Here is a 24,459-nt window from a genome sequence, read left to right on the forward strand (position 1 = left end):
TCTGATTTCAATCTCCTGGATATTTTGGATGATGGAGGAATGTACATTCCTGATATTGGAGGTTTAACTATGTATTTCTTTCCCGGCTTACTCATTTTCTCTCTTTTTACCATAATTTAATCCATTATGTTCTAGGTTAGCCCTGACCATATGAACTAAAAGATGGTGCTGAAGTCCAGTATGACATGAGAAGCTGGTGTATTTATTTTTTGGGGGGGGCGGGAATGTAGATAAATTGAATCCTGATGAGGTCTCGTATTAATGATTTACAGGCAAAACTCCAGAGTTTAAAAGAATGGGAAGCAGGAATAAACTAAGCCAGTGAGATCTGCAAACATGTCTGGCAAGCCAGTGTGCATTGCAGATTTTGAGGAGTATGCTAAAACCTTTCTGCCCAAATCTGTGTACGATTATTACCGATCTGGGGCGGATGACCAGGAAACACTAGCAGATAACGTCGCAGCCTTTTCCAGGTAGGAGGATGATTGAAGGCTGGGGTGGGAGGCAGGGGGTGTAAGTTCTGCTTTATTGGTAGATCTGGTGCAATTTTAGATTTTTCTCTGTGAACGAAACTCAACTTCTCTGCAACTTCTTTCTATTTTAGCAAAAAAACTCTCAAAGAATTGATTTTTCAGGACAACCCTCTCTCCCCTCTCACTCCTCCACTTAACATTTTCTGTCAAAAAGCAGTCCCTAAAATCCATTAGCACCTTTTTAGCTTTGCCTGCTTTTGGGTTCTTTTGTTAACAGAAAATCTCTCCAGAGTCCTTCAGCTCCAATATTTAATCAGCCAATGAAGCTGCAATTTCTACTTTTGCGTTTATAGTGCCAGCAAGGGGTTCTTGGGGTGGGGTTGTACTTTTTAGGTCCTTAGTCAGTATTGCCTTTTCCTTAGTTCTCCTAAACTGAATTGGTTCCAATGAGAGCTGCAGGGCCCTGCAGGAAGGAGCTGCACTTCCCAGAAGAGCCAGGGCTCAGTCCCTGGTGGGCCAGCTGTGCTCAGGGGTTTCCAGAAGGAGATCAGCCCTTCACCAGGAGATACTGTAAATGCTGGCAACTCTTCTAAACCAGTTTTGACTTAGACTGGCCCCCTGAACTGTTGTCAAAACCTGGGCTCAGGTCACCCTTAGCCACAGAAGGACAAGGTCAGCACAAAGTCAGTGGGCACTTGCTGTGGGATTCGGTGGTAGTGTCACAACTGGCATCACAGCAGTTGGTTCCCTACTCCCAAATGTCCCTGAGCAGGGCAGAGGGAAGGAGGCAGCTGGAGGCTGCTCCCCTCAGCCCAGCTGAGCGCAGTCAAGCTGCTCAAACAGCTGCTGACATCTCCTTCCTTCAGGGGCTGTGTTGGGCTGATGTTTAACTCCCTGCACTTGTCTTTGCAAGGGCTTTGTCTTTAGTTCCTCTGAGTATAACAAACTAAACCATACCATGATTTTCCTGGTTTATCCTTAGTCAGTCTCCCTCCCCGCTTTTCTGCAGTCCTACTCACTGCTCCAGTTGCTTTTCCATAGGCCATGGGCCATTCAGCTGGAAATCTGATGCAAGTTGAAGGTTGTAGAAAACTCTCTGATAATTCATTTAGCAGGATTTCAAAGGGCCCAGAACCTTAATTTTAAGGACACACATTGAAAAGCTTTATAATATCAAGAGAAGACAACTCGTCTCCACTGCTTATTCCAGACCTCCTAGCTCCGTGCAGAAGCTGCCATCACAGAAATTTCCCTGCTCAAACACAAGGCAAAAGATTGCCCTGAGGAGTGAATAGGAGCAGGAGGGGATGGAGTAGCGCTCACCTGATTTTTTTATTGGACCTTTTTTAATGCTCCCAGATCCTCTGATGCTACTTGCCCTCATAAAAACAAAATGAGCCGTTAAGGAAAGGACACTCCGAGGAAGTACTTGCAGGCAATAAACTGCGGGAGCAGTGAACGTTTTACTTGTAACTGCAGAAGCTAATTGTGATGAGGTGGGATCTAAAGCTGCCAGAGACAGGCTAACAAAGAGCTGGGCATGTCCTTTGCTGTTCTGGCATCAGCAGAGCTGGGTGTTGGCAGGGAGTTAGGGCAGCTCTGCTCTGAAGCTGTTTCCTGCCACAGGGATGGATTCCTCTGATGAGAGACCTCCTTACATGGGGTTTGGGCTTACCTCACCTTTCCTGAATCTTCTATCAGGTTTTCAATAAAGCCCTCCAGTTTCAGGTGTTCAAAACTCCGGTGTTTGCAGGCAGCCTGGGACTCAAGGAGATATTCATTAGCATTGCCTTGAATGGCCTGAGACGTTAAAGGAAATCAGTGATATTTGGTGTGGCTGAAGCTCTCTCATCTATTGTGCTGGGTCCCTGCTCCTCAGCAGTATGGGGGTGAAAGGGCTGGGAGGTGTTTGTCTCTTTGCTCTCTCTCCCTTTATATTTATCTGAAATAAAACATCCCATTTTCCCAGCATGTGGGATGCTGCCATTAACAGTCCTTAGACCATGTTTGCAATGGCTTCCTGGGAGTACAGCTCTAAAAGATATTACCTGCTATAAAGACTGTAATATTTTGGTTTATAAGACCTATTTGACATGAGGGACTTTGAAAAACCTTTCTTTTTCCTTTGGATGCTGTTGGAAGAAGCATGGCCCAGCTGTTACAGATGGGGAAGTGCTGCTCACTCTGACCCTCGCACAGTCCTGATGTTTCTGCCTGTCCCTGAATGCAGCTTGTGGGTAAATATAAAATCAGATGGACTTTACACCCCCGAGGCACAAAGATCAGCAAGTCAGATAATTTGGTGAAAGATAGGAGTATGTTCAGCTTCATTTCTCATTGATTTTCCCTGTCAGGAGCTTAGCTGCGGGGTTCAGTCTGATTTTAAAATTTGTGGTTTATTAAATATTTATAAGTTTAAATGGAAGGGAAAGCACAAAACTGAACCAGAAGCAAGAATTGTTAGCCTGTATCCTTATGGTGCAGGATTATTCAGGTGAGGTGTCAGGGTAGAAAACCAGTGCTGGGTTCATCTGTGAGGGGTTTTTTTTTTGGCAAACAAATGGTTTCATTTCTGGAGAAATAAATAGATCTTATTAAGGACTAATATTACTATTGTTATTAAGAACTAACCCTAATAGATGGTTGTGTTGTTGGTGCTGCAGTATCTTTGGGATGCTCCATGCAGTTTTTGGAGCAGCACAATTCATACTCATTAGATTATAAAGAGAATGTTTTGGCCTTTTGACTTTGAGGTACTTTGTGTAATCAGATACCAGAGTACAAACTGCCTCCACAAGGGCAGTGTTTAAGGTGAGTTTAACACAAGGTACAGCAACTCTCCCCCAGCTCCCAGTTCCTCTGGGATTGAGGGAAGAACCAGCAGTTGGATGTTGACATCAGTGTGTTCCTGCTGAGGCCAGATAAGCCTTTCTTATTCCTAGTTCTCAAATGGCCCTGGCAGAAGTGAGGCACTAAGACCAGAAAGGATGATTTGGGATGGCAGAGCATATGTCACTCCCTGTGGTGTCTGCCTGGGTTTGCTCTGCATCCCGGAATGCCGAGTGTGCTCCCAGCCCCATCTGGAGCTGAAATCCCCTCCCGAGTTGTCACAGAAGCGAGGGGTCTGAATGGAGAAGAAGTTTTTGTGACAAGGTCAGGACGCCTTTAGCTCGATGGCATTCAGGAAATCAGTCTGGAGTCTCCCCTCTTGGCATGCCAAGGAGGAGGAGGTCGCTGTGTGTAGGAGCAGGCTCCTGCTAATCTGCCCTGCCACGGAATTCCCGGGGGCCTTGGGAGAAGCTGCCTCGTTCTGTTGTGTGCAGGGAACAGCAGCTGCTGCTTCAGCAGTGCCAGCATCAGTGCGGGCTTTCTGCAAATGTGGTGTTACCTTATGGCAATTAAAGGCATTAAAATGGCCACGGAAGTAATCTAAACCTTGGTTAAAAAAGCAAGGCTTGAGGGTGGGACTGGGTCACACAAGTTGGGAAGTTCAGGGGGGACAAAAGGAAAGGAATGCTTGGAATAATAATTTAGCTGTGTTGTTGTGATGTCTTTCACCTCGGATTCCCAGTGCACCGCAAAAAGAGCGTGGATGGCAAGACATGCTGGGAGGAAAGATAATATTCCCTAAGGAAAAGCAGCTATTGCTTAGCTTGGCTCAGCACCAGCCCCTGCTCCTTCTGGAGGGAGGTGAACTGTAGGGGAGAAAGGGGCAGCAAACTGGGTTGGGTTTAGGATGGAGGCTTGGCCTGAGCAGTGTGTCTTTTCCCAAATGTGCTTCTTGCCCTGCAGCACGAGGGGATTTGGGACAACTCAGGAGGGGAACAAGAGGTGCTGCTTGAAAATATGGCACAGTTTGAAAATGTCAATGTTTTTCCCGGCTGAAAGCAGCCAGTGCTTCCCTCTTACCCCACAGCAAGGTAATTTACAATCAGAATTTTTTTTGAGCATGGAGAAAAAAGGAAAAAACCCAAAAGATTAATCCTCCCTTCATTCCCTTTAATCCTTCCTTCAAAACAGCTTTTAGCTGAAGTTGCCTAAATCGGGAGTGCTCCCTGCCTTCCCCACTGCGGCATCTCCCGCTTCCAGCTGGGAAAAAGGATGCATTCACTCTCAGTTGCTGATTGCAGCACACGAGTGTGGACTTGGCTGGAAAAAGATGTGGGTTATGAGGAGGTGATGAATTAAAAAAAAAATAAATACCAAGTTTTTATCCAAAATATGCAGGAAATGTTTCACTGGGAGACATGGAGGAAGCAGGTGCTGTGTGGCAGCTGAATGATTGTGTGCCCTGGTGACAGGGAAATGCTGCCTGTGAGGTTTCCTTGCTGCTGTTAAAGGCATTTCCCTGTCCAGACAACACCTGGTTTCAAGTATCTGTCAAACTCAGAGCTGGAAACACCCGAGCTTCCAAAGCAAGATCAGGTTTTATTAAAGGATGATACTCAGGTAGTGAAGCTGTTTTGTGTTTTTGCGGGAGCAGTCAGTTCTGGATCAGGAGCACTGACTGGATGTTGGTGGAGAGGGTGTGACCTGATAAGGGATCTCTGCTTGGGACCGCATAATTTTTCTTGCATGCACTGCTGGGAGGGTTTTGGCTCCTTCTGTTTCTCTTCCCAGCTGAAAGCACCGCAGGGATGTTGTACCTCAGGACTGACCCTCACAGGCCGGCTGTGAGATGGCAGTGGCAGGTAACAGTCTGACAGGTCAGAGAATCCAGGAGCTTGGGGAAGAGGGAGATGTGGAGATGTGAAACATCCTTTATGCTTTCCGGTTTGGCTGTATAAATGAGCAAGGTTACAAAGGGATTTTTGTTTTCTTTCTTTGCTGGGAAAAGATATCTCAGAGCAGAGTGGAAGCCTTTGGAATGAGGATTAGGAATAAAAGAGGGAGAAAGAAGTCATGTTTTCTTTGCCCCACCCTCAGCTCATCCTCCTCTGAAAAATAACAAACTGTTACAATGGCATGAAAACAAGCGTGAGGAGATGTTCCTGCCGTGTGTGTCTTGGCACCGAGCAGCACAGCTGACTTCCACAGCCACACATCTCCTTCCAAGCATCATAACTGTCCTCCTCCTCCCTGGGGAGCACTGGCTGGAGAGCTGGTACAGCTCCAAGCCTCCATAAAGGTGGATCTCATCCTGGCTCTGCCCCAGGCTTTTTGGGGAAACGTCTCTCGATCTTTCTATAAAACAGATTTTGTCTTTTTGCCCCTGAACTGTCATTTTAATACACAAGCTCAAGCTTACCCCTGCTCCCTGTCGGAGGGCAGCAGTGGCTCTAATTCTCTCTCCGTGCTGGTAATTATAATATTTTCAGTCTCAAGCATTCTGCTGCTGAGCAGCTGCTCAAGTTCAGCAGTGTTAGACCATTCGTTTTTAATTCTTCTCTATAATTACAGTTCAGGAGCCACGGGAGCCCTTTCGGAGGGAGGTCTCAGTTGAGAGGTTGGTGCTTGCAGGGAGGCGTTGGTCAGCCCCAGGTTTTGCACCCCCTCTTGTGGCTTCTAGTGGTGGCAGTGCTGTGACAACACCTGGATGATGGGGAAAAGTCCCGTGGCACAGGTATCCCCAGGAATGCAACCCTGCTCACAAAACTTTGGATGTTATGGTGTCTAGTTGACCCTATAATAGGGATCATGATCTTGTGATGCTGTTTTGTGTGGGGAGGGGAAAAAAAGGTAAATTTCCATGTTTGGACATGTGGTGTCCAGCCTGGCTGCAGTGAACTGTAATTTCAGGTGAAGTGTGGTTTAGTTTGCCCTGGTTTGGAAAAGGGTGTTCCAAGCATACAGGCCATGCTTGTGTTATCCAAAAACCCCGTGTCTTTTGGATGCCCATGGAAGGAATAACAGGATGGCTGATGACTTTAGCCATTTGTACACGGCTTCTGGCACCCAGTTCTGCCCCGAGGCCTTCAGGGGGCTGAGACTCCCCGTGAACCTCATTGTTTTACAGCTCCTGCCTTTCCTTTCAAACAATACCAGCCGATAATGTTGTAGGGGTCTTTGTCTCTTTCCCTCCGGTCCCTCCTTGTCTGCTCCCTCCAGGTTTTGTGCCCTGCAGGGGTCTTGCTGCAGCTCTGGATGACACAGCGGGATTCTGTTCCAGCCCCAACACAGCTTCCACCGTGTGACAGGGGGAAAACCTGCTCTTACCCATTGGGAACTGTAAATTCCCCCCATGCTGCAGCCATTTTGAAACTCAATTGATTTGTGTGTGTGCCAGGTGGAAGCTGTACCCCCGGGTGCTCAGGGACGTGTCGGCGATGGACCTGTCCACCTCCGTCCTGGGGCAGAGGGTCACCGTGCCCGTGTGCGTGGCCGCCACCGCCATGCAGCGCATGGCTCACCCCCACGGAGAGACGGCGACCGCCAGAGGTGAGCTCTGCCGGGGGTGGAAAAGGACAGGGCAGTGCTGTGGGTACTGGGACAGCAGTGCTGTGCCTGCTGCCTGGGCAGCCAGCTGGGCTCCTTGCTCCAAGTGTGGGTTTGAGTTGCTGTTTCCTTGTTTCCTGCATTTGTTTTTTACTCTTTCACTCGTCTGAGTCTGGTTTCTCTCTCCATGAAATGGTGGGGGGGGGGGGTGGGGGGGGGGGGGGGGGGGGGGGGGGGGGGGAGGAAATGAAGGATGCAAGAGGGGATCGATTTGTTGCATATAGAATTGAAAACATCTATCTACCTACCTATATGTTCTGTGTAACTATAAACACTGTCACGGCAAGGCTCTTCCTGTTTAGAGAACTGACTCTAGAAATTCCGAGGCCTTTGTTTGCCTGGGAAAAATCCTTGCTTTGAAGATAGCTCTTTGAGGGCATCCCAGGGAAGCAGTGAGATAAGGCCCCCCCGGGCTAGAAGCTGCACAGAGATGTTGCCAACACAGAGGCTGAAGCTTAAAAGGATATTAACCAGAATTTCAGATGGGGAACTGTCACCTACTCCTTTAACTCCAGCTGCAGAATGGCGCCAAATCTGAGGAAGAGGTGTGGGCTCTGCACTTCAGTACTCCACTGCTGGAAGGAAAAGGGTACAAAACCTAAACAGGTGATATTTAAAAAAAAATAATCCTGTGCATGGTTGGGTTATTCATCTAAGAGCGTTTCCATGCCCAGTGCAGCAGAAACTGGTGTGAAGCCAGTCGAATTCTCAGCCCTGCAGTGGGAGCTGCTCTTAGTTCTCACCGTGTGCTGGGCGCGGGGGTGGGTTACAGCACAGCTCCAGCGTTATCCTTGGAAAACACACCTCTCCCATTTTACACGCGGTTTGGGGCGGCGTTTTCCCCCTTCCTAGAGCTTCCTTCGGAAGCCGAGGCCGTTTTCCCCGTTGGTGAGGGCCGGCGCGCTCCACGCGATGGCGCTCCAGCACCTCGGATCGCTCCGGGAAGGGCCGGCGGACGCCTCGGGGCTGTCCCAGCCTCCGGCAGCTCCTGCGGGTTGGTTCTGGGCCAGGCCGTGCACGGATGAAACACTAAATGCAAACATATTAATGCCGTGGAGAGAGCGAGATTTGAAACACAAAATTCGGGATGTTTCTTAGAAAGAACCCCCACTGATGCTGCAGCCCGGCCGCATTTTAAGGCATAAATCCACAATGGCAGGCAAATTTGAGTGGTACAATTAAGCTGAGTACCACATCTTCAGACTTTAGCACGTGATTATTGCATTTAGTGTTCCTGGGTTTTCGAGCTGGGACAGCTCGGTGTACTGGCACCCATTGGAACGTGTGGTGCAGTAAACTTATCCATTGGAGCTGGTGAATTTTTCATTGCTTTCAAAGGAGGGCAGTATTAAAATCACACCCTCTGTATTGCATTGGCATTTGGGGGAGAAGAAAAATGGCTTTGGTTTTGTGCTGTTAGAGGTGGAGCGGGGCACTCAGTGCCAAGCTTTTGGTTTGACCTTATCAGATGACAGGAATTAGTTGTAAAGTACACGTTTGGCTTAAAGATTCTCTTAAACTTGGGACACTCAGGATCAGGGGCTTTGCCACATCCAACTTCTCTTCTGTTCCAGAGGTAGCAGAGTTTAAATGAGCAAACCATTGGTTGCTTTAATTCAGCTTCTGCTTCAGCTGCACTGGGTTGCACAAGCCAAGGAAGTCTGGTCCATGGTCGTGTGGCTCCTGTAAAGCCTGGCATGCCCACTCCACAAACCTGGCTTTTTTTGGCTCAGGTGTACAGAAGTGCTGTTTGAGGTGGTGCCTCTGCCGTGCCCATGGTCCTTGAGAAGCACAGCGTGGCCTGAGTCCTGCCCCTTCCCTGCCAGGGCCCTGGCTTGTGCTGGGGGCGGAGCAGCTCCCAAAGGAGCCTCTGTGTGTGCCACGGCTCTGCCTGGCTGGCCTTGAGCCCCAAGAGATAATACTGGTGCACACCAGTGGTGGTGAAGAGAGCAATGACAGCTCCTTCCCTGAACCCCTGGTGTTGTGAGAACAATGCTTGAGGAATTTCCTGGAGCTACAGTGTCTTGCTTAGAACTGCTCTGCTCTCCTGGCAGGTTTGCCCATGTGTGGTAGGGTAAACATCCCCTCTAGGGACAAGGGTGTGTCATGGTGTCCCTTATGACTCCTTGCCCTTACAACTTCTTGCTCTGGGGCTTGTCAGGGTTTTGAGGGCTGCTGCTTCCTGAAGGATGCTGTCCCACAGCAACCAAACTGGTAGAGAGGAGTGTGCACCTTCCCCGACCAGGGCAGGGACTGTCAGCTCACCTGAAACACCCCTTCATGGGCAGGTCTTTTGCATGAGTAAAGAATCTTTTCTAGGAAAAACATCCAGTTGTCACTTGAAGAGTTGCTGGTGACAGGCCAGCCAACACCATGTAAGTTATTCCAAAGGTTAAGTGACCCCACTCTGAGCAGAATAAACTGCAGCCATGGTCAAACCTTGCACAGCTTCAAATCCAGGTGTTGGCTTTACTTGTACTCCTCTTAGCTAGACTTTAAAATAATAAACAAATTTTTTAAAAAGTCTGTGTAGGCTGTAATAAGGTTGCTCCTCAGTTTTCTCTGAGAGTCTGAATGTAGCAGGAGTCCTTCCTTGCAGAGAAAGCTCTCTTGTCCTTGAAACAATTTCATGCACCTTGGCAGTTGTCCCAGTTTTTCTAGGTCTTCCTTCAAGTATATTCCCTGGCATTTTAGTTGTAGCTCATCAGTGTATGTGGCGATTTTCCAAAGAATGGATTTTCTGTTCAGTAGAAACGAAAAAATTGGGAGGAAAATTGTTTTGGATTAACTGAAATGTTTCATTTGATCCAAAACATAATTTTTTATTTCATTTTCCTACTGGCTAATGCTTTTAGCTATAGTTCTGTTTTGAAACAAAAGTGTCAGCTCAGGAGAAAACATTTCCATTTTGAAAAGATCAACACATGACATTTTGACTTAGGTGTTTTTTTCTCATCCTTCCCACTCCAATTTCAACCTCTTTGACTAAAAATATTTGCCAAATTTGATGAATAATCTTAGCCACTAAAGAGCAAAAGGTTGTTCTCTAAACACTTTTCAATGGAACCCTTCTGATTCTATGGGATTTTTTTTTTCTTGCTTGTCCATCAGCAGATTCGCTGTTCCTCCATGCCAAGGCATTCATTTGCCACCCTGACTTCATGCTGTTCTTGCAAACCAACGTGGTTCCTGTGTCAACAGGACCCACCTCGAGCGCACTGACTCAAAATCTTGTGCACCATCCAGCTGCTCAGCAAGATATAGCAGTTTTTTGCAACCTTAATTGATTATAAACAGATTTGTGGCACTGTTTTATTGAGATTTGTGTTTATATTCCTGCTTATTCCATATTGCACTTCCTGGGTAGTTTAAATTCCTGTGTTTCCACCCCACAGCAGCATTGCAGTGCCTGGCTTCTCCTGAAAATCAGGCTGAGAACCCGACTGTTTTCTTGGCCCGGTCCTTTGAGACCTGTCACTGATAGTTGCTCAAGGCTGAAGTTTTTGTGTTTGCCCTCTGCAGCTGCACTCAAAGCACTCTCCAGGCTGCTACTGAGGCAGGAAGGGTTTCACCATCACCTGCGACGTGACTGCACCGTTTGCTTTGCCAAATGGAGAACGGGAATATTGACTGGAAAGCTTTTTTCCTGCCTGTTTTGGCTGAATTTCTGGCATCTCTGTAATTCCCACTAGAGGGGGAGCAGCACCTTTGTTCCTTTGGCTCTTAACAGGCTGCTACTGTGCTTTTTATCTCTATGATGCTGCTGAGCACTGAAATTTGGGGTTCTTGTGCCCATCAGACATAGTTGTGACTGGGAAGGAGGGATTTGGCCATTTATTACGTTTTTGTGCTCAGCCACATCGCAAACAGTGGGACTTTGTACCCACCTGTTACCTATGTGGTGATCAGAAGATGAAGTTAATTTTGAAATATGAAAATTCCTATAAACCCAGAGTCATGGAGAGGACAATATTCACGGGACAACGTGACATGTGCTGACCTTTCCTGGATTCCCCCCAGAGAGTGGTTTGGCCGGGGGACTTTGTGCTGCAAGTGTGTCCAGGCAGCCTGGTATGCCAGGCAGATCCCGGATCCCTTTTGGCCACATGTCCCTTCCCCTCCAGCCTTCCTGCACAGCTGACAAAACGCATTGTGTCAGCGAGAGGATGGCAGGCACCGCTCGCACGCGGGGTTTTGGAAGGGCTGAGGGAGCAGAGGCTGACAGGGATCTCTCAGCCAAGTGGGGTTTGTCAAGAGAGTAAAGTGAAGTTCTTTAAACAACTCTGTTTCTCGGGAGATGCGGCTCCAAGAGCACGGCTGCTGCTCCTGAGGACATCGTGTAGATCACATCGTGTTGATCCCAAGGCATGTCCTCTGGCCCTTAGCTTGGGGACAGTGGATTCACTGGTGGATTCTGGAAAAAAATGCCTGAAGTGGGGCAGTTCAATTGCTGGGCTTCGGAGATGCCCCTAAAAGGGAAATGATGGGAATTTGCCCAGCTAGAGGAAAAAAGCAAGTTCCCATTCCCATACAAGGTAACCCTGACAAAATCTGCAAGCTTGAACTGGGCTCCTCTCCAGGGCCCTCCCTGAAGTATTCTTCCTCTGAGCTGCCCACAGGGACAAATCCCCTGCCCTTCCCAAACCACGTAAGGAAGTGATGCCCCATCAGCTGGGGAGGGAGGATGCTCTGAGGCTTCAGGATGAAGAAAAGGCTAAAAAAGGTCACGGCTCTGTTCCCCACTGGAGCTCCCAAGTGCGTCCCGTCCCATTTGTTGCTACGTAAAATACTTCAGTGGAGTTCCCCAAGAGTAGTGAATGGCTTCAAACTGCCAGAGGGCAGGTTTGGATTAGAGATGAGGAAGAGATTCTTTACCATTCTGTAATTCCATGGACTTCCCCAGCTGCCTGTATGTGTCTACTGCTGTGCTCTCTGCCCTGTCATGGAGCCTGCAGGGTGTCCTTTAGGCAATGCTCAGGATTAAAAGATGACCTGGGAAAAAAACCCTCATAAAAAACAAACAACTAAAAGCAATCATGAAATGGCATGAGGAAAGGCTGGTTTACAAAAACATCTCAGGCTTAAACTCTGGCAAATGTCACATATTGCAGCAAGAGCATCCTGTGGGAATATGGTTGTAGTAGGACTGATTGGAAATAATAAATAATTTGCAGCACCCTGAAAGTGAAGTGTAAAATACAGTTGTTAGAGGAAATGAGTTGCTTCTGTTTTCTTCGACTGCAGCTAAATGTGTGAGAAGTGGGACTGTATTTTTAGAGAAACCTAATTTGAGGCAGAAAAAAAAAACCCAACCAAACCTGGCAGCACTTCAGGCCTCTGTATCTCATGGCTTTAGAAGTCTAGAAAATTGTCAAAATAAGCTCTAAAGTTATCAAGATCAAACACAGATTGACCAAAACTGGAACTGGAAATTTCTAAAACTTTGAAAAACTTTGTCTGTGAACTTTGGATATGCCTGAGAGGTCTAAACTATGTCTGTTGAGCTGGTGCTTCACCAGAGAGCTGTGAACTTTACAGGAGAGACAAGGGGAATTTTGTGGGTGTGCTTGCACGAAAATGCCATAACCCCGTTTGGAATGGCTGAACTCTCATTGAACCAAACTGCTTAAACCTAATCTTAAATAAGAGAAAAGTATTATTTTCTCTGTTGCTACACATGCAACTAAGTTGAAAGGATATGGTGCTATACCATGATTTATATCTTCTCTTCACCAAAAATGTTTTATTGTGCAGTTTCTAACTAAATTTTTTGCTTTTGCAGCCATAGGGATGTAGGGGTAGGCTTGGGAATAAAAGGAAAAAAATGGAATAAATGGATACCTAAAGGCAGATTGAACATTTACATTTCTCCCTTATCTGATGCAAGGGTTTTGCAATTCCAGGGTTCGCAGCCCTCCCGTGCTTTCCCGATATAGAGGGAACTATGTCCAGTAATTTAAGGAGAGGAACGGAAAGGTTACGAACTAGAGAGGTTTGGGTGATTGGTGCTGTATTTCCAGTGAGGGAAAACTAGCTGGTGGCCCTGGGAGGGTGTAACCAATTTGTTTGAATAAGCTGCTCGTAAGTTTCCATTCCAAGAGGCTTGTAATCCTTATTTAATAGAATGTTGTCATAAAGACCACTTTTTAATTCCTCCTCGGGCTGGGGATGACGTCTTGAAACAGAGGTCCTTTTACATTAAAAATATGCATACCGTGGTAGACCAAGGAAAATCAGGCTTTCTATAATATTTTTGAGTTTTACAGCTTGTTTTCCTTTATTTTACAATAAGTGACAGATTACTCCAAAAAGAATAAGTGATAGATTCATAAAAACAGATCTGTATGAGGTTAGCCTGTGCAGCCCGGGTTGGCAGAGCGGGGGGGTGATTTTTGGGGGGCAAAATGTGGCAACATTTGGAAAGCTGGAAGTCTTAAATGCATTATTTTAATGCTCCCGCTTAGAGAATCTCTCTTGGTGTTCCTCCAGCCTGCCAGGCCGTGGGGACAGGGATGATGCTGAGCTCCTGGGCCACCTCCTCCATCGAGGAGGTGGCTGAGGCAGCCCCGGCCGGCCTTCGCTGGCTGCAGCTGTACGTGTACAAGGACCGGGAGGTCACGGAGTCGCTGGTGAGGCGCGCGGAGAGGGCCGGCTACAGAGGGATCTTCGTCACCGTGGACACCCCGTACCTCGGCCGGCGCGTCGCCGACGTGCGCAACAAGTTCCAGCTGCCCCCGCACCTCAGGTACCTCTGCGGCCGCGTGTGGGACTGTGCCAGCGCCCGGGGCACCGCGGGCTGCTCGGGAGAAGTTTGTCCTGGGCACCAACTCCGTGGAGCCGTGCGTATACCTCGTGTTGTGCTTGGGCTGGGATCTGCTTTGGGTCAAAACGAAGCTTTCCTGGCTGTTTGCACGCTGTCAAAGACGCTGTGCGGGGCAATGTGAGGCTGCAGGCTGCCGAAGTAAGAGACGTGGGGCATTTCGTTATGCATGTGGCAATGTATTCTTGGCTATCTTCAAACCTCAGCTGGGCAAAGCCTGGAGTGACCTGCTCTGATGTTGAACTGGGATCCAGCGGCAGAACTGGCTGGGCTCCGAAAGGGGCCTGGACTTTGTGGGCCAAAACTCCCTTCCAAAAGATGTTATGGTTCCTTCTGTGTTGTCCTATGACACTGCTCTGGGTCCAGGGCCATGTTGCTAATGACTGCAGAGCCCCTTTTCAAATAACTTCAACTCTTCTTTTACTCAAGTACAGAAACATGTGGGTATCAGTCTTTCTAAATTCTCCATGAGGGCAATTTTTACCCCAAAGTATGTTTTGGGACATTTTCTGTGTCTCAGAATTTCTGGCATCATGATTGACTTCAGCACTAATTCTAGCCCCTCCTCACTGCAGGGCCAATGAGGAATTCAACTTTAACAGAGTTAAACCAGAATTTTAAACTTACAGTAGCGTTTAAGGGTGCTGATTTGCCTGGCCTTTTGTAAATATGGACTGATAGATTGTAGAGACTCCCCTGATAAACATGCTGAAGTGCAGCCAAGGACTGGCTGGAAGAATATTTACTTGATGGGATATCCAGGTCTTGAAGCTGAAAATCTTGTGAGGTTCTTGCATGTAGGTCTTGGTAACAACCACAGTCTATCGTGACACATGTTGAAATTATTTAGAGCATGAAAATGAACACAAAAATGGAGAGACGGGGAGAGAGAAAAAAAAATGACGGCTTAATTTATTGTGAAGCAGATAAACTTTGAGGTGAGTTCTGGGTGAAAGCCAATTTTGAATATTATCAACGAAATTGAATTGTTCTGTGTCTCCAAAGACTGTTGTGTTATACTATACACATGTTGTATGTAACAAGAATCACATCTAGAGGTTTTTCTTGATTTCCATACTATCCAAAAGGAAGATAAGCCATGGGGCTCTGCAGTGAATCTGATTCTCTGCCTCACTGGCAAAAACCCCACCAGAGCTTGGAGTGTTGGCTCTGCCCCATGGACTTGTACTTGCAGCTGAGAGATGAAAGTTGACAGGGCAACCTGAACTCTGCCCTGATTTCTGCTTTAAAGCACAGTTTTAGGGGAGGAAAGCACCAGAAAGCAAAAAAGCCCTAACACTTCTAACATGAAAATGTACCACAATGGTATCTGTATGTCCTATGTTGTAATCGTGCTAGAGATCTGTGTTTGACACATTATCACTATACACAGACCATTTACTCTAAAAGATACAATTAAACAATTATTTAAATAGCTTATTTGTTAGGGGCAATAGAATTTTAAGGCCTGGGGATGAGGAGTTCTTGAATGCGAGTCCAATAACCCAAAGACATTTGAGGAAAGAGGGAGCGCGTTTCTGAAGCACTTTGACCCCACCTGCCCAAATATAACAAGGTTTCGAGTGAACCCTGTGAAATCACATGAAATTGGAGTAATCCTTAAAGGTTCCAATTAATCACTGCAGATTCCCGAGCGCCGCTTGGGCAGCGCTTTGTTGCAGAGGCCGCGGTGAAACTCTCCTAGCACGGGGCTCTGCTCATTTATGTGATAACTTTTTCTTGGCTTTGGGTTTTCAACAAAGTTTCAAAGCAACAACAAGGTGCCATTGTGCTCTGAGATGTATGTAAGGCAACATTCATCCAAGTGTTGATCTGCATTTTCCAGGCCAAGAAAAACAACAGTTATTTATATAATCTTATCCGTGGTTCTGTTTTTCTCCGGGCACCCCACCCTCCACAAACCAACAGCTGAAAAGCTGGATCTTGCTGAGAGCTTGCTCCTTTCTCGTTCGCTTCTGGGCCTGGAGCTGAACAGAAAAGCCATGTGAAATGCTGCTTGTTGCAGGCATGAAATCAGCAGTGAAACCAGCCAGGTTCCATGCAAAAACACTCATGCACTTCCCAAAATGTGAAATGTGAGTATTAAATAGCCCAGTGTGGAACAGGGCACAGTTTCAGAAGAGCAGGGCAACTGGGACATGGATGTGCTAGAACCTGTGAGATTTTGTTGCTGAAAAACCCGAATAACAGCTAATGCTTTCTCATGAGCTTCCTTTCCTCCCTACATTTTACAAGGAAATGTACAAAAGGGACACAAGCTAAACAGGCTGGCTTTTGGGCTTATTGGACAGATGAAAATTCTGAATTCTTTGCAGGGCTTCATGCACATCCATGTATTTCACGGAGCTTAAGAAAAGTTTATTTCCTCCTTCTCTCCTCCACCTCCCTGATCCCTTATTCTTCTCACAGCTGAATTCCCTGGATTTGAAAAACAACAAAACTCAACCATATTTCTTTTGCTTAAGTAGGAGTGTGTACCTTGGGTCAGAGAAACTTGCCTCAATGCTATCATAGAAAGATAGAAAAGCTTTGGTTGCGAGGGACATTAAAGATCCAGTGCTTATGTTGGTTATCGAATAATGTGTCAGCCAAAGGTTCTGGCTCACTGAGGACTGGGATCTGACGTGCTTGGACCAGCTGTTTTTGCTCCTGCTTTAACTCAGGTATATTGAATTCTGGCATTTGGGACCGATCGTGGCTACAGCGAATCTTCCTCAGACAATTTTTCTGTGTCTTCTGTCGCTTTAGATTAAAAAACTTCTCCAGCAGTGACCTGGCATTTTCCTCGGGGAAAGACTTTGGAGAAAATAGTGGGCTGGCTGTCTACGTCGCTGAGGCCATCGATTCCAGTGTCAACTGGGAGGACATCAAGTGGCTGCGGGGGCTGACCTCGCTGCCCATCGTGCTGAAAGGGATCCTCAGGGGTGCGTAGCTCTGCCGCTTCTGGGGGAAGGCAAGGGAAGAGCCGTCACTTCCTCCTGCACCCTTAGGAATCCACCAGCGAAGGTGGTTGTGGAAGCAGCTGTTTAAATAAGTGCCTGGTGTTGTCACCAACACCACCATTAACAAGATCGTGTCAATAATTTTGCAGTGGACAAAATCATACAGCAAAAGAACTTCTTATTGATGAGCTGTGGAATGTAACAGGGAAAATAAAGGCTAGCAACAAAAGCGGCTGCTGATCCAAAGGGATAAAATGTTCTGCTCCAGTATTTCAAACTACTTTTCTGGTTTTATTACTTAAAGATAAAACTTTGTTTTTACAAACACCTTTGTGTTGAGGTGAGGCTCTGGAAGGCTGAAGCCCTAAGGTGGCTTTGCATGAGCTGACAATGGTTTTCTTAGTGATTCCCTGAGAGTGGTGTCTACAAGCTCCCACTTATGGAAGGACATATCCTGTTTGGGTTTTTTCCTAGCTGATGATGCCAAAGAAGCTGTAAAGATTGGGGTAAATGGGATCCTCGTGTCAAATCACGGAGCACGACAGCTTGATGGGGTCCCTGCTACTGTGAGTACTGATGCCAATATGCTCCAATAATCTCTAATTTTCTCTGCTTTTTGGCTTCTTGTTTGCTTTCTCTGAACACCTGGAAGCTGGAGGACAAGCTTGGAATAAGTAATAACCTCTCTCTATTTCTCTATGTCTGTCACGTCATACTCTGAGTTAGACACAGCTTGGTAGATCAAATCGGAAAATCTTTCAGAATTTTTTTCCCACTTTCCTCTTTCATTTCTTCTTTCTCATTCTTTTTTGAAAACCCCTCGTTGCCATTTGCAGCACACTGAAGGTTGTATTAGGGTTGTTTTTCCTCTTTTAATATTCTTTGGAGGCTTCTGAAAAATTACAGTTAAGGAACAGCTAAAGGCAGAATGAATCTCTCCATTTTTCTCCTTTCAAGTATTTTCGCCTTTGGAAAAGGGAGAGAGTGGTTAAATTACAGTTTTTCCTTTTTCCTTTTCCTTGTCGTGCTACCCCATGACTTTTCCAAAGGTAAAACGAATTTGAGAATTTCTCAGTCAGCAAAAAAAATAAAAAAGTAAAGGAAAATGAAAAAGTATGTGCTCAGGATGAAGGAAAAACCCCAAAATTCCAGTCATCACTCATCTTGCTTCATTTGGTGTGGGAAAGCTGCACAAATAAAAAGAGAATGAAAGGGAGGAGAATCAAAGCCCAGTTGTGCTTCTCTGAGTATTTCCAATATGTTCTCGATGAAAAACCTCCTGTTTTCCATGATGGTTCCCTGAAGGGAGAGGGGAACCTCTTGTCACCTCCTGGGTGACACCTCCAATTTCATTGAGGGTATTTAAAACTCTTGGGCAAGCCTGTGCGTGAGGTAATCCAACAGCAACAATGTAGAAGGTTGTCAAAAACATCGTTTTGAGTAACGCGTGAAAGATCAAGAAATGGAAATTAATTTTTGACAGCTGCAGTAGAAGAGAAATTTGCAAACTCCTTGTTAGGGGTTCCTCCTTTGCCACACCACAGGGCAGAGGAGGACTGCTAAAGCTGCTGCGTTCCCTGGATTTATGGTACAAAGAACAACACTTCAGAATGCTGTTTTTATAATGTATCTGTATCAGATCTTGTTAAATGGTTCTGATTTAGAAACATATAATAATTTGCTTCAGTTTTGTGGGGTTTCAGATCGTGAGCTGAACCCAAGCTGGTCCATATTTCTAGTGTCTAGTTACACATTGAGGAAATCTATGTTTTAATTATGGTTTGCATCATGCTTTAGTTATTAGAGCACTTTAATGTTGGTACAGTTTGTCAGGATGTAGAAAGTGGTCTCTGGATATGGAAATAGATCCAAAATATGTCTGGCAAGAGAGCAAAACCAAAGGGAGGGGGAAATCACAGCAAGTGCCAAACGTCAAGAAAATTTTAATCCAAATCTAAAAACAAACTGCACTTTCAAGTTCCACCCCCCCCCCCCCCCCACCTTCTAGTAATTTTTATCCATTAGAAAGGAAATTAATTACTTCCGTATTTGAAAGACATGAATTTGTGTGTCTTTTGTCTTACTTCCACACACTGTTTCCAGTCTCCTTAATCCTTGGCTTCTGGTGGTGTTCCTGTCCTGATTTTCATGAATAGGAACTATTTAGGTGGCCTTATAGGAAAAGTTGCCCTGTACTTAATGCTCCAGGCTTGAATTCAGCAGGCTCATCCTTTCTTTGGGACCTCTTGCATGGCAAGAAGAATTACTTAATTCCCTGGTTACTTACTTGAAACTTGAGAACAGTAAAAATACTTTCCCCCCCTTACTTGTATCACTGGTGTAGGAGATAAGTTGAGAAAGGGGATGAGCAGAGCTCAGTGAAAGCAACATACATGTGCATTAAAAGAAATTATTTCCCACCTTGCTCAAAACTTAAAGGAAAATTATTTTTTTCTTGTATTAAGAAGTTTTTCTCTATAGTCATTCCTGTAATTAGATGCATTTTCAAAAGGGAAAATACATGAATTAAATTTTTTTCAGCCAACTCTGAGTTTCTCCAGGCATGTGTTTCTCTCACTTCTTGTCTTTGGGTACAGTGCCTGCCTCTGGGCTCCTGAGCTGGCTCTCAGGATAAATGAATGGAAAATTTAAACAGGGAAGCAAAGATGATTATTTACAAAGTGAGGGGATTCAATTTCATCCCCAAACTCATGAAGACTGGAAGTTTGGAAGGTAACACCACCAAAAGGCTTCTTTAGTGCTGCTGTTTTGTATATTCTGCATAAGAATCAGATACTGGCTTGTGTCAGATATGTTGTGGAATCAGATGGCCATTTTGTGAGACCCTGCTGATTCTTGTTCTGTGTATGTGACTCTCCAAATGTACCTTCTACCCTGCAAAGTCACTGCTGGTTCTCAAGACAAAATTGTGTTATTTGGGTACAGATTTAGGCATGCCACTGCTCATTAAGCTGCTGTAAAGCTTGCATCCTGTGTAAGAATTGGCTCAAAAAATAAATAGGGTTTCAGGACCAGCCAAGCTGTATTCCTGGTTTCTCTCTTTCAGATTGACGTCTTGCCTGAAATCGTGGAGGCTGTGGAGGGGAAGGTGGAGGTGTTCCTGGATGGTGGTGTAAGAAAAGGCACGGACGTTCTCAAGGCATTGGCTCTTGGTGCCAGAGCTGTTTTCATTGGGAGACCCGTCCTCTGGGGATTGGCTTATCAAGTAAGTGAGGAAAAACTCAAATGCATGACTTTAGATCCCTACTCACTGCTTAGCCTTATTGCACACACATAGGTGTGTCTGCCTGCACAGAGGAACTTGTGTGTGACATGTCTCTGAGCATCCGGATCATCTGATTTGCTACTCACTAAAATTTGCTGTGACCAACCCTCAGGATTTATATTTGTGCTTGAAACTTTTCTTGGCACAAGTATACATGCCTATACCTACACACATATACGTACACATAATAGTTCACATTGTCTCCCAATCTCCCAGGGTGAAGAAGGAGCAAAAGAAGTTCTCCAGATGCTGAAGGAAGAGTTTCGCCTGGCAATGGCACTGACAGGTGGGACATCAACATTTCCTCTCCTTAATCACATTTTCTCAGAGCTTTCATTTGCCCCAGGCAAGATGCTATAGCAACTTGCATGAGGGGAATGTTTCCAATCTAAACAGGTTAGTCTGTGGAGAAATGGGGAAAAGACTTGTTATCCCTGCCTTATAAATGGGGAACTGAGTAGATTAGGTGAAAACATTATTTTGGGTTTTTTTTTTTTCACGAGGCAAATCTTTGGTTGCTAAGGGGTGGATTTCAGCTGACAGAATGTAGATTTTTATGAGGCCTGAAAGGAAAAGGCTTAGAGTGAGTTGGAAAATCAGGGGCTTGAACTGATCTGCAACTTCTCCTCCAGGATGCCGGAGAGTAGGAGAAATTGCCAGGACACTGATCCGAAGACATCAAGTATTGTTTTCCAAGATTTAGGTCTGAAGACTCTTGTCTTGTGCATTGCCTGTTGTGCTTCCAGACAAAATCCAATTGCATTCCCTCTGTGGGCCTCCTCCTGCAATCCTGACTGAGGGAACGCTCTGCTCTGTAGGAGATCACTTGCTGAAGAAAGGACTCAAAGCAAATTTTACAGGTGTTTCCAAATCTCTCGGGCTCTCAAGGAAAGCTGCTACACTGGGAGGTGTGGTTAGAGATGGGCCTTTATACAAGACCAGCATAGAAACTTCAACGTGTTTTGCAACAAATGCTGACAATTAATTTCCATGCCTGGGAGTAATTTAGCTGTTAAAGTGAAACTATAAACAGAAATGTTTTGATAGCAAACAGAAATGCTGAAATTTAAAATGCAAAAGATGCTTCTTGCTCACTGTTTAGAGAAACTAGACTGTAGATTGTAGAGATTAAATCTTGCTTCCTTATGAACAGAGTGTCCTTTCCCTAGTGACTTTATAAGCATCTGGGCTTGTGGCACGTAGGCTGTAGGAGCCCAAAGGACTCGTCATTGTTAGGAACCAAAGAGCAAAGCAAAACTGGGGAGATTCAGCTGTTTAAGTGGCACAAGCCCCTCTGCAGTCAGACAGCTGTTATGTACGTGCACTAGATGTATGTCAGGTCATTGGCTGGTGCAAATCCCTGTAGCCCCAAACTGTGCCAGCTGCATCCACCTGGAACTCCACGTCACATTTTTCACCTGGATTGATTTGCTAACAGTGGAAAGGGAAGGCTGATGCTACCCGGGAGAGTTTGTAGAATTTGCAGCCATGTGCAAAAGGAAAACTTGAATAATTGAGGCATTAATCCATGACTTGGGAAGCGCCTAGTGACTCTATTGAGTTCCCATGCATACCCTTAAGTCAGATAAATCTTAGTGTTCTTCCCTCTGCGTATGATAAGGATGCAGAGACATGCAGGATCTGTGCCTCTGTTCTCTAAATAATCCAAATATCCACTGATTTCAGGAGAAATTTTGCAACTGTAAAGAACAAAGGAGGTAGGACTATACTGTTCTCATCTTGGTTAAAACCACGAGCAGCTCTTCACCTGTCTCGCCTCCCTTGCAGTTATGGCAGTTGTACAGGGAGCAGGGAGAGGCCACACAGGTTTTGAATATCTTGCTGTGAAAATTTAATGTTCATTTTTAAAGCAGACTAAAAAAGAGAAAAAACCCCTTAATTTCTTGGTTTCACTGACATCACCAGCTCCACCATTTGTTTTCCATCAGCCTCATGCATTCTGACTCTCCCGCTTTGCTCAGTTTGAAACATCCCTTCCTGAGCTTTAGAGGCAGCTTTGTAATGAAATGATGGAATATTATAATGTGAACTAAAGCTGGGGCTGGAACTCGAAATGGGGAGAAAACCCAAAAGGCCACATGCTTGCCCTCCAGTTGTAAAATTTGTACTCTTATTTACTGCAGAATGTGATCTGTTGTGTGAGAGTTGCGTAGCAACAAAATAAAGTTTATCTGTGCAAGGAAATATGAATGTTTCTCAGAGCACAGAGAAGCATAATTTCTGCTGTTTACTGCACTTATCATATCTGTTGCAATGTGGACTGTGTCAGATGTCAATTACGGACTAACTTCGGCAAGACTGTTTATTTGAGATAATATAAATGTTACTTAAAAGACAGGGGCATAATATCTTATGTTTACATGTTTAAGATCTATTTCTAAAGCTCAGAAGATGCAGTTTCCTGTCTTTGCCCTAACCAGATTCAAGGAAAGTTCTGAAACTCTGTGGTTCAGTAGAAGTTCTGATGGTGAGGAAACCGGTTTCGTTACTTGTGCGTAATTCACTGTTTCTAGTTCCTCTGGGATAAGGGGTTTACATTGTTTTTTTCCTGCCTGTTATCTGAGAATCGTCTGACTGCCTTCCAGTTCAACCCTAGTAAGACTAGACAAGCATTAAAAACCAAAATTAGAGCCAAATACTTAAAGGTTGTGAGACTGTTAACATAAAGTAAATTCATTTGTCAGGTAGAACACTCTTTTAAAAATATTACACAGTGAAGAGAATTTATTTTGATTTTGAGACAGCCAAACACAACTACTTTTTGAAATTATTAAATTAAAAAAAAAAAACCAACAGGAATTCTGTTTGGTTTGGGTTAACAAGCAGAAAGTCTGTGTGCCCTCAACCATTTTAAAAGCTGAAAAAGGTCCAGGCTAAGGAAAAAAATTTATCTCCACACTTGCTTCACCTGGAGAAGCTGAGAAAAAACCAGAGCACACAGGTGAGAGTAGATCTTTCTATGGTTTGTCAGAGTTTCTGTGGTTTCTGAGGAGAACATAAGTAATGTAACAAAAACAATAGGTCTTTGTGAAATATGTTAAGTAACAAGTGAACTCAACAAACTTTTAGGAACAATTAGTCATAGTTCTTAGATCCAGGCGCAGAAGTAGAGGGGAGCAGAAGTGTTTTGCATTTATGATACTTTAGTGTAACTGCCTACTCAAATGTCAAATAACAAACATGATGGGTTTAATAGCGAAATTATTTTCTGGCTTTACTTTGTCTCCATATTAAGTCACAAATACAAAGAAAAAATATCTACATAGAAAAAAACTTAATAAGGGGAAAACAGTGAGTGATACTTCTGTACCCAGAAAGACAGCACTCAGCTGTTGTGCTGGGTACTGAGAAAAATCCCAGCTGGTTTGGGAGGCTGGTGAATGATCAGTAACTGAATGGGCTTCTCTAACCACCTCCCAGGATGGACCAGGAACATTCCCTGGACAAGAAGATCACAGCTCTTATTGAGAAAATATTTATCACATGTTTGTGAAGAGAGAAGAGACCAAAAGCAAAACCTGAGGGTATGAAAGAGAAGGATGATCCTGTGCTTTTTAGGAGAAAGTGGTACTTCCCAAGAGGCTCAGATGTGAGGCTGGCTCTTACATGCTGGTGTTTTGTGTCCAGTCTGTGTGTGGATTTCTCTGTTGCTGGCAGTTCAGAAGTTTCCCTTTTTGGAAGCATTGCCACAAAGTTGTCTCCTCAGCCTCAGTGAGCTTGTGGAGGATTAAACCCACTGAAGAGTGTGTAGAAGAGGGTGCCATTCTCCACAGGATATGTAGAAATCGCTCAGGAGGTTTGGAGAGCCTTCAGCCCTGCTTTGGGATCCCAACAATTGCGATAAAGACACACAGTTTTAGTACTAAGTTCTAAAGAAATCAATCAGTTTCAAAGTGGCAAGGTCAGTGAAAAGAGCCTGTTATGTTTTCTGGACAACTGGTAGATCACATCGAGTCTGGACAAAAAAGGAGCAGGGTTCTTCTAAGGAAAAAACCAATATCCTTTTGGAAAAGCCCACCCTGAGCAGGTTTGGCTGCTCTGGGAACGTCTTTGCCCTGAGAGTCTGGCAGTTTAATTCAGCAGAAGAGAGCAGAGAGGTGCAGGACTGCAGGCGTGTCTCAGCGGATGGCAGGAGTCAGCCGAGGGTTGTGAGAACATCTGACCTTTCAGATCAAACGTGGAGGAGGAGGTTACTGTAGCTTCAGGACAGATTTTGCTCTCTCTCTCACTTGCCTGTCAGTCCTTTGAAGCAGAGACCTGCTGCTTTTCGAATGCTTGGAGCATGCACACAGGGTGGAGAATCAAGTAAGTAAATAATAGGAGTCATAATTCAGTGCACTGAGGCTGAGGGGCTGTGAAAGACATGATCTGTTTTCTTGTGACCTCCACCTCTTGCTGTGACTCGGGGACACGTTATTGTGTTTTATTTTCACCAGTGGCCAAGTCAAACAAATAGCTCTG

General features: G+C 45.3%; 1 protein-coding gene across 1 annotated transcript; it reads left to right on the forward strand.

The window, feature by feature from the left end:
* The first annotated feature begins 286 nt into the window (after positions 1–286).
* HAO1 (hydroxyacid oxidase 1) lies at positions 287–22,167 on the forward strand. The gene is made up of 8 exons (XM_040059054.2): positions 287–473; positions 6,700–6,851; positions 13,398–13,653; positions 16,498–16,673; positions 17,166–17,257; positions 19,759–19,917; positions 20,194–20,263; positions 20,610–22,167. The coding sequence occupies exons 1-8, from the start codon at positions 337–339 to the stop codon at positions 20,678–20,680; spliced, it is 1,113 nt and encodes a 370-aa protein (XP_039914988.1). The 5' UTR covers positions 287–336; the 3' UTR covers positions 20,681–22,167.
* The last annotated feature ends 2,292 nt before the right edge of the window (positions 22,168–24,459 follow it).

This window comes from Hirundo rustica, chromosome 3 (assembly GCF_015227805.2).
Source record: "Hirundo rustica isolate bHirRus1 chromosome 3, bHirRus1.pri.v3, whole genome shotgun sequence".
NCBI classification, from domain to species: domain Eukaryota; kingdom Metazoa; phylum Chordata; class Aves; order Passeriformes; family Hirundinidae; genus Hirundo; species Hirundo rustica.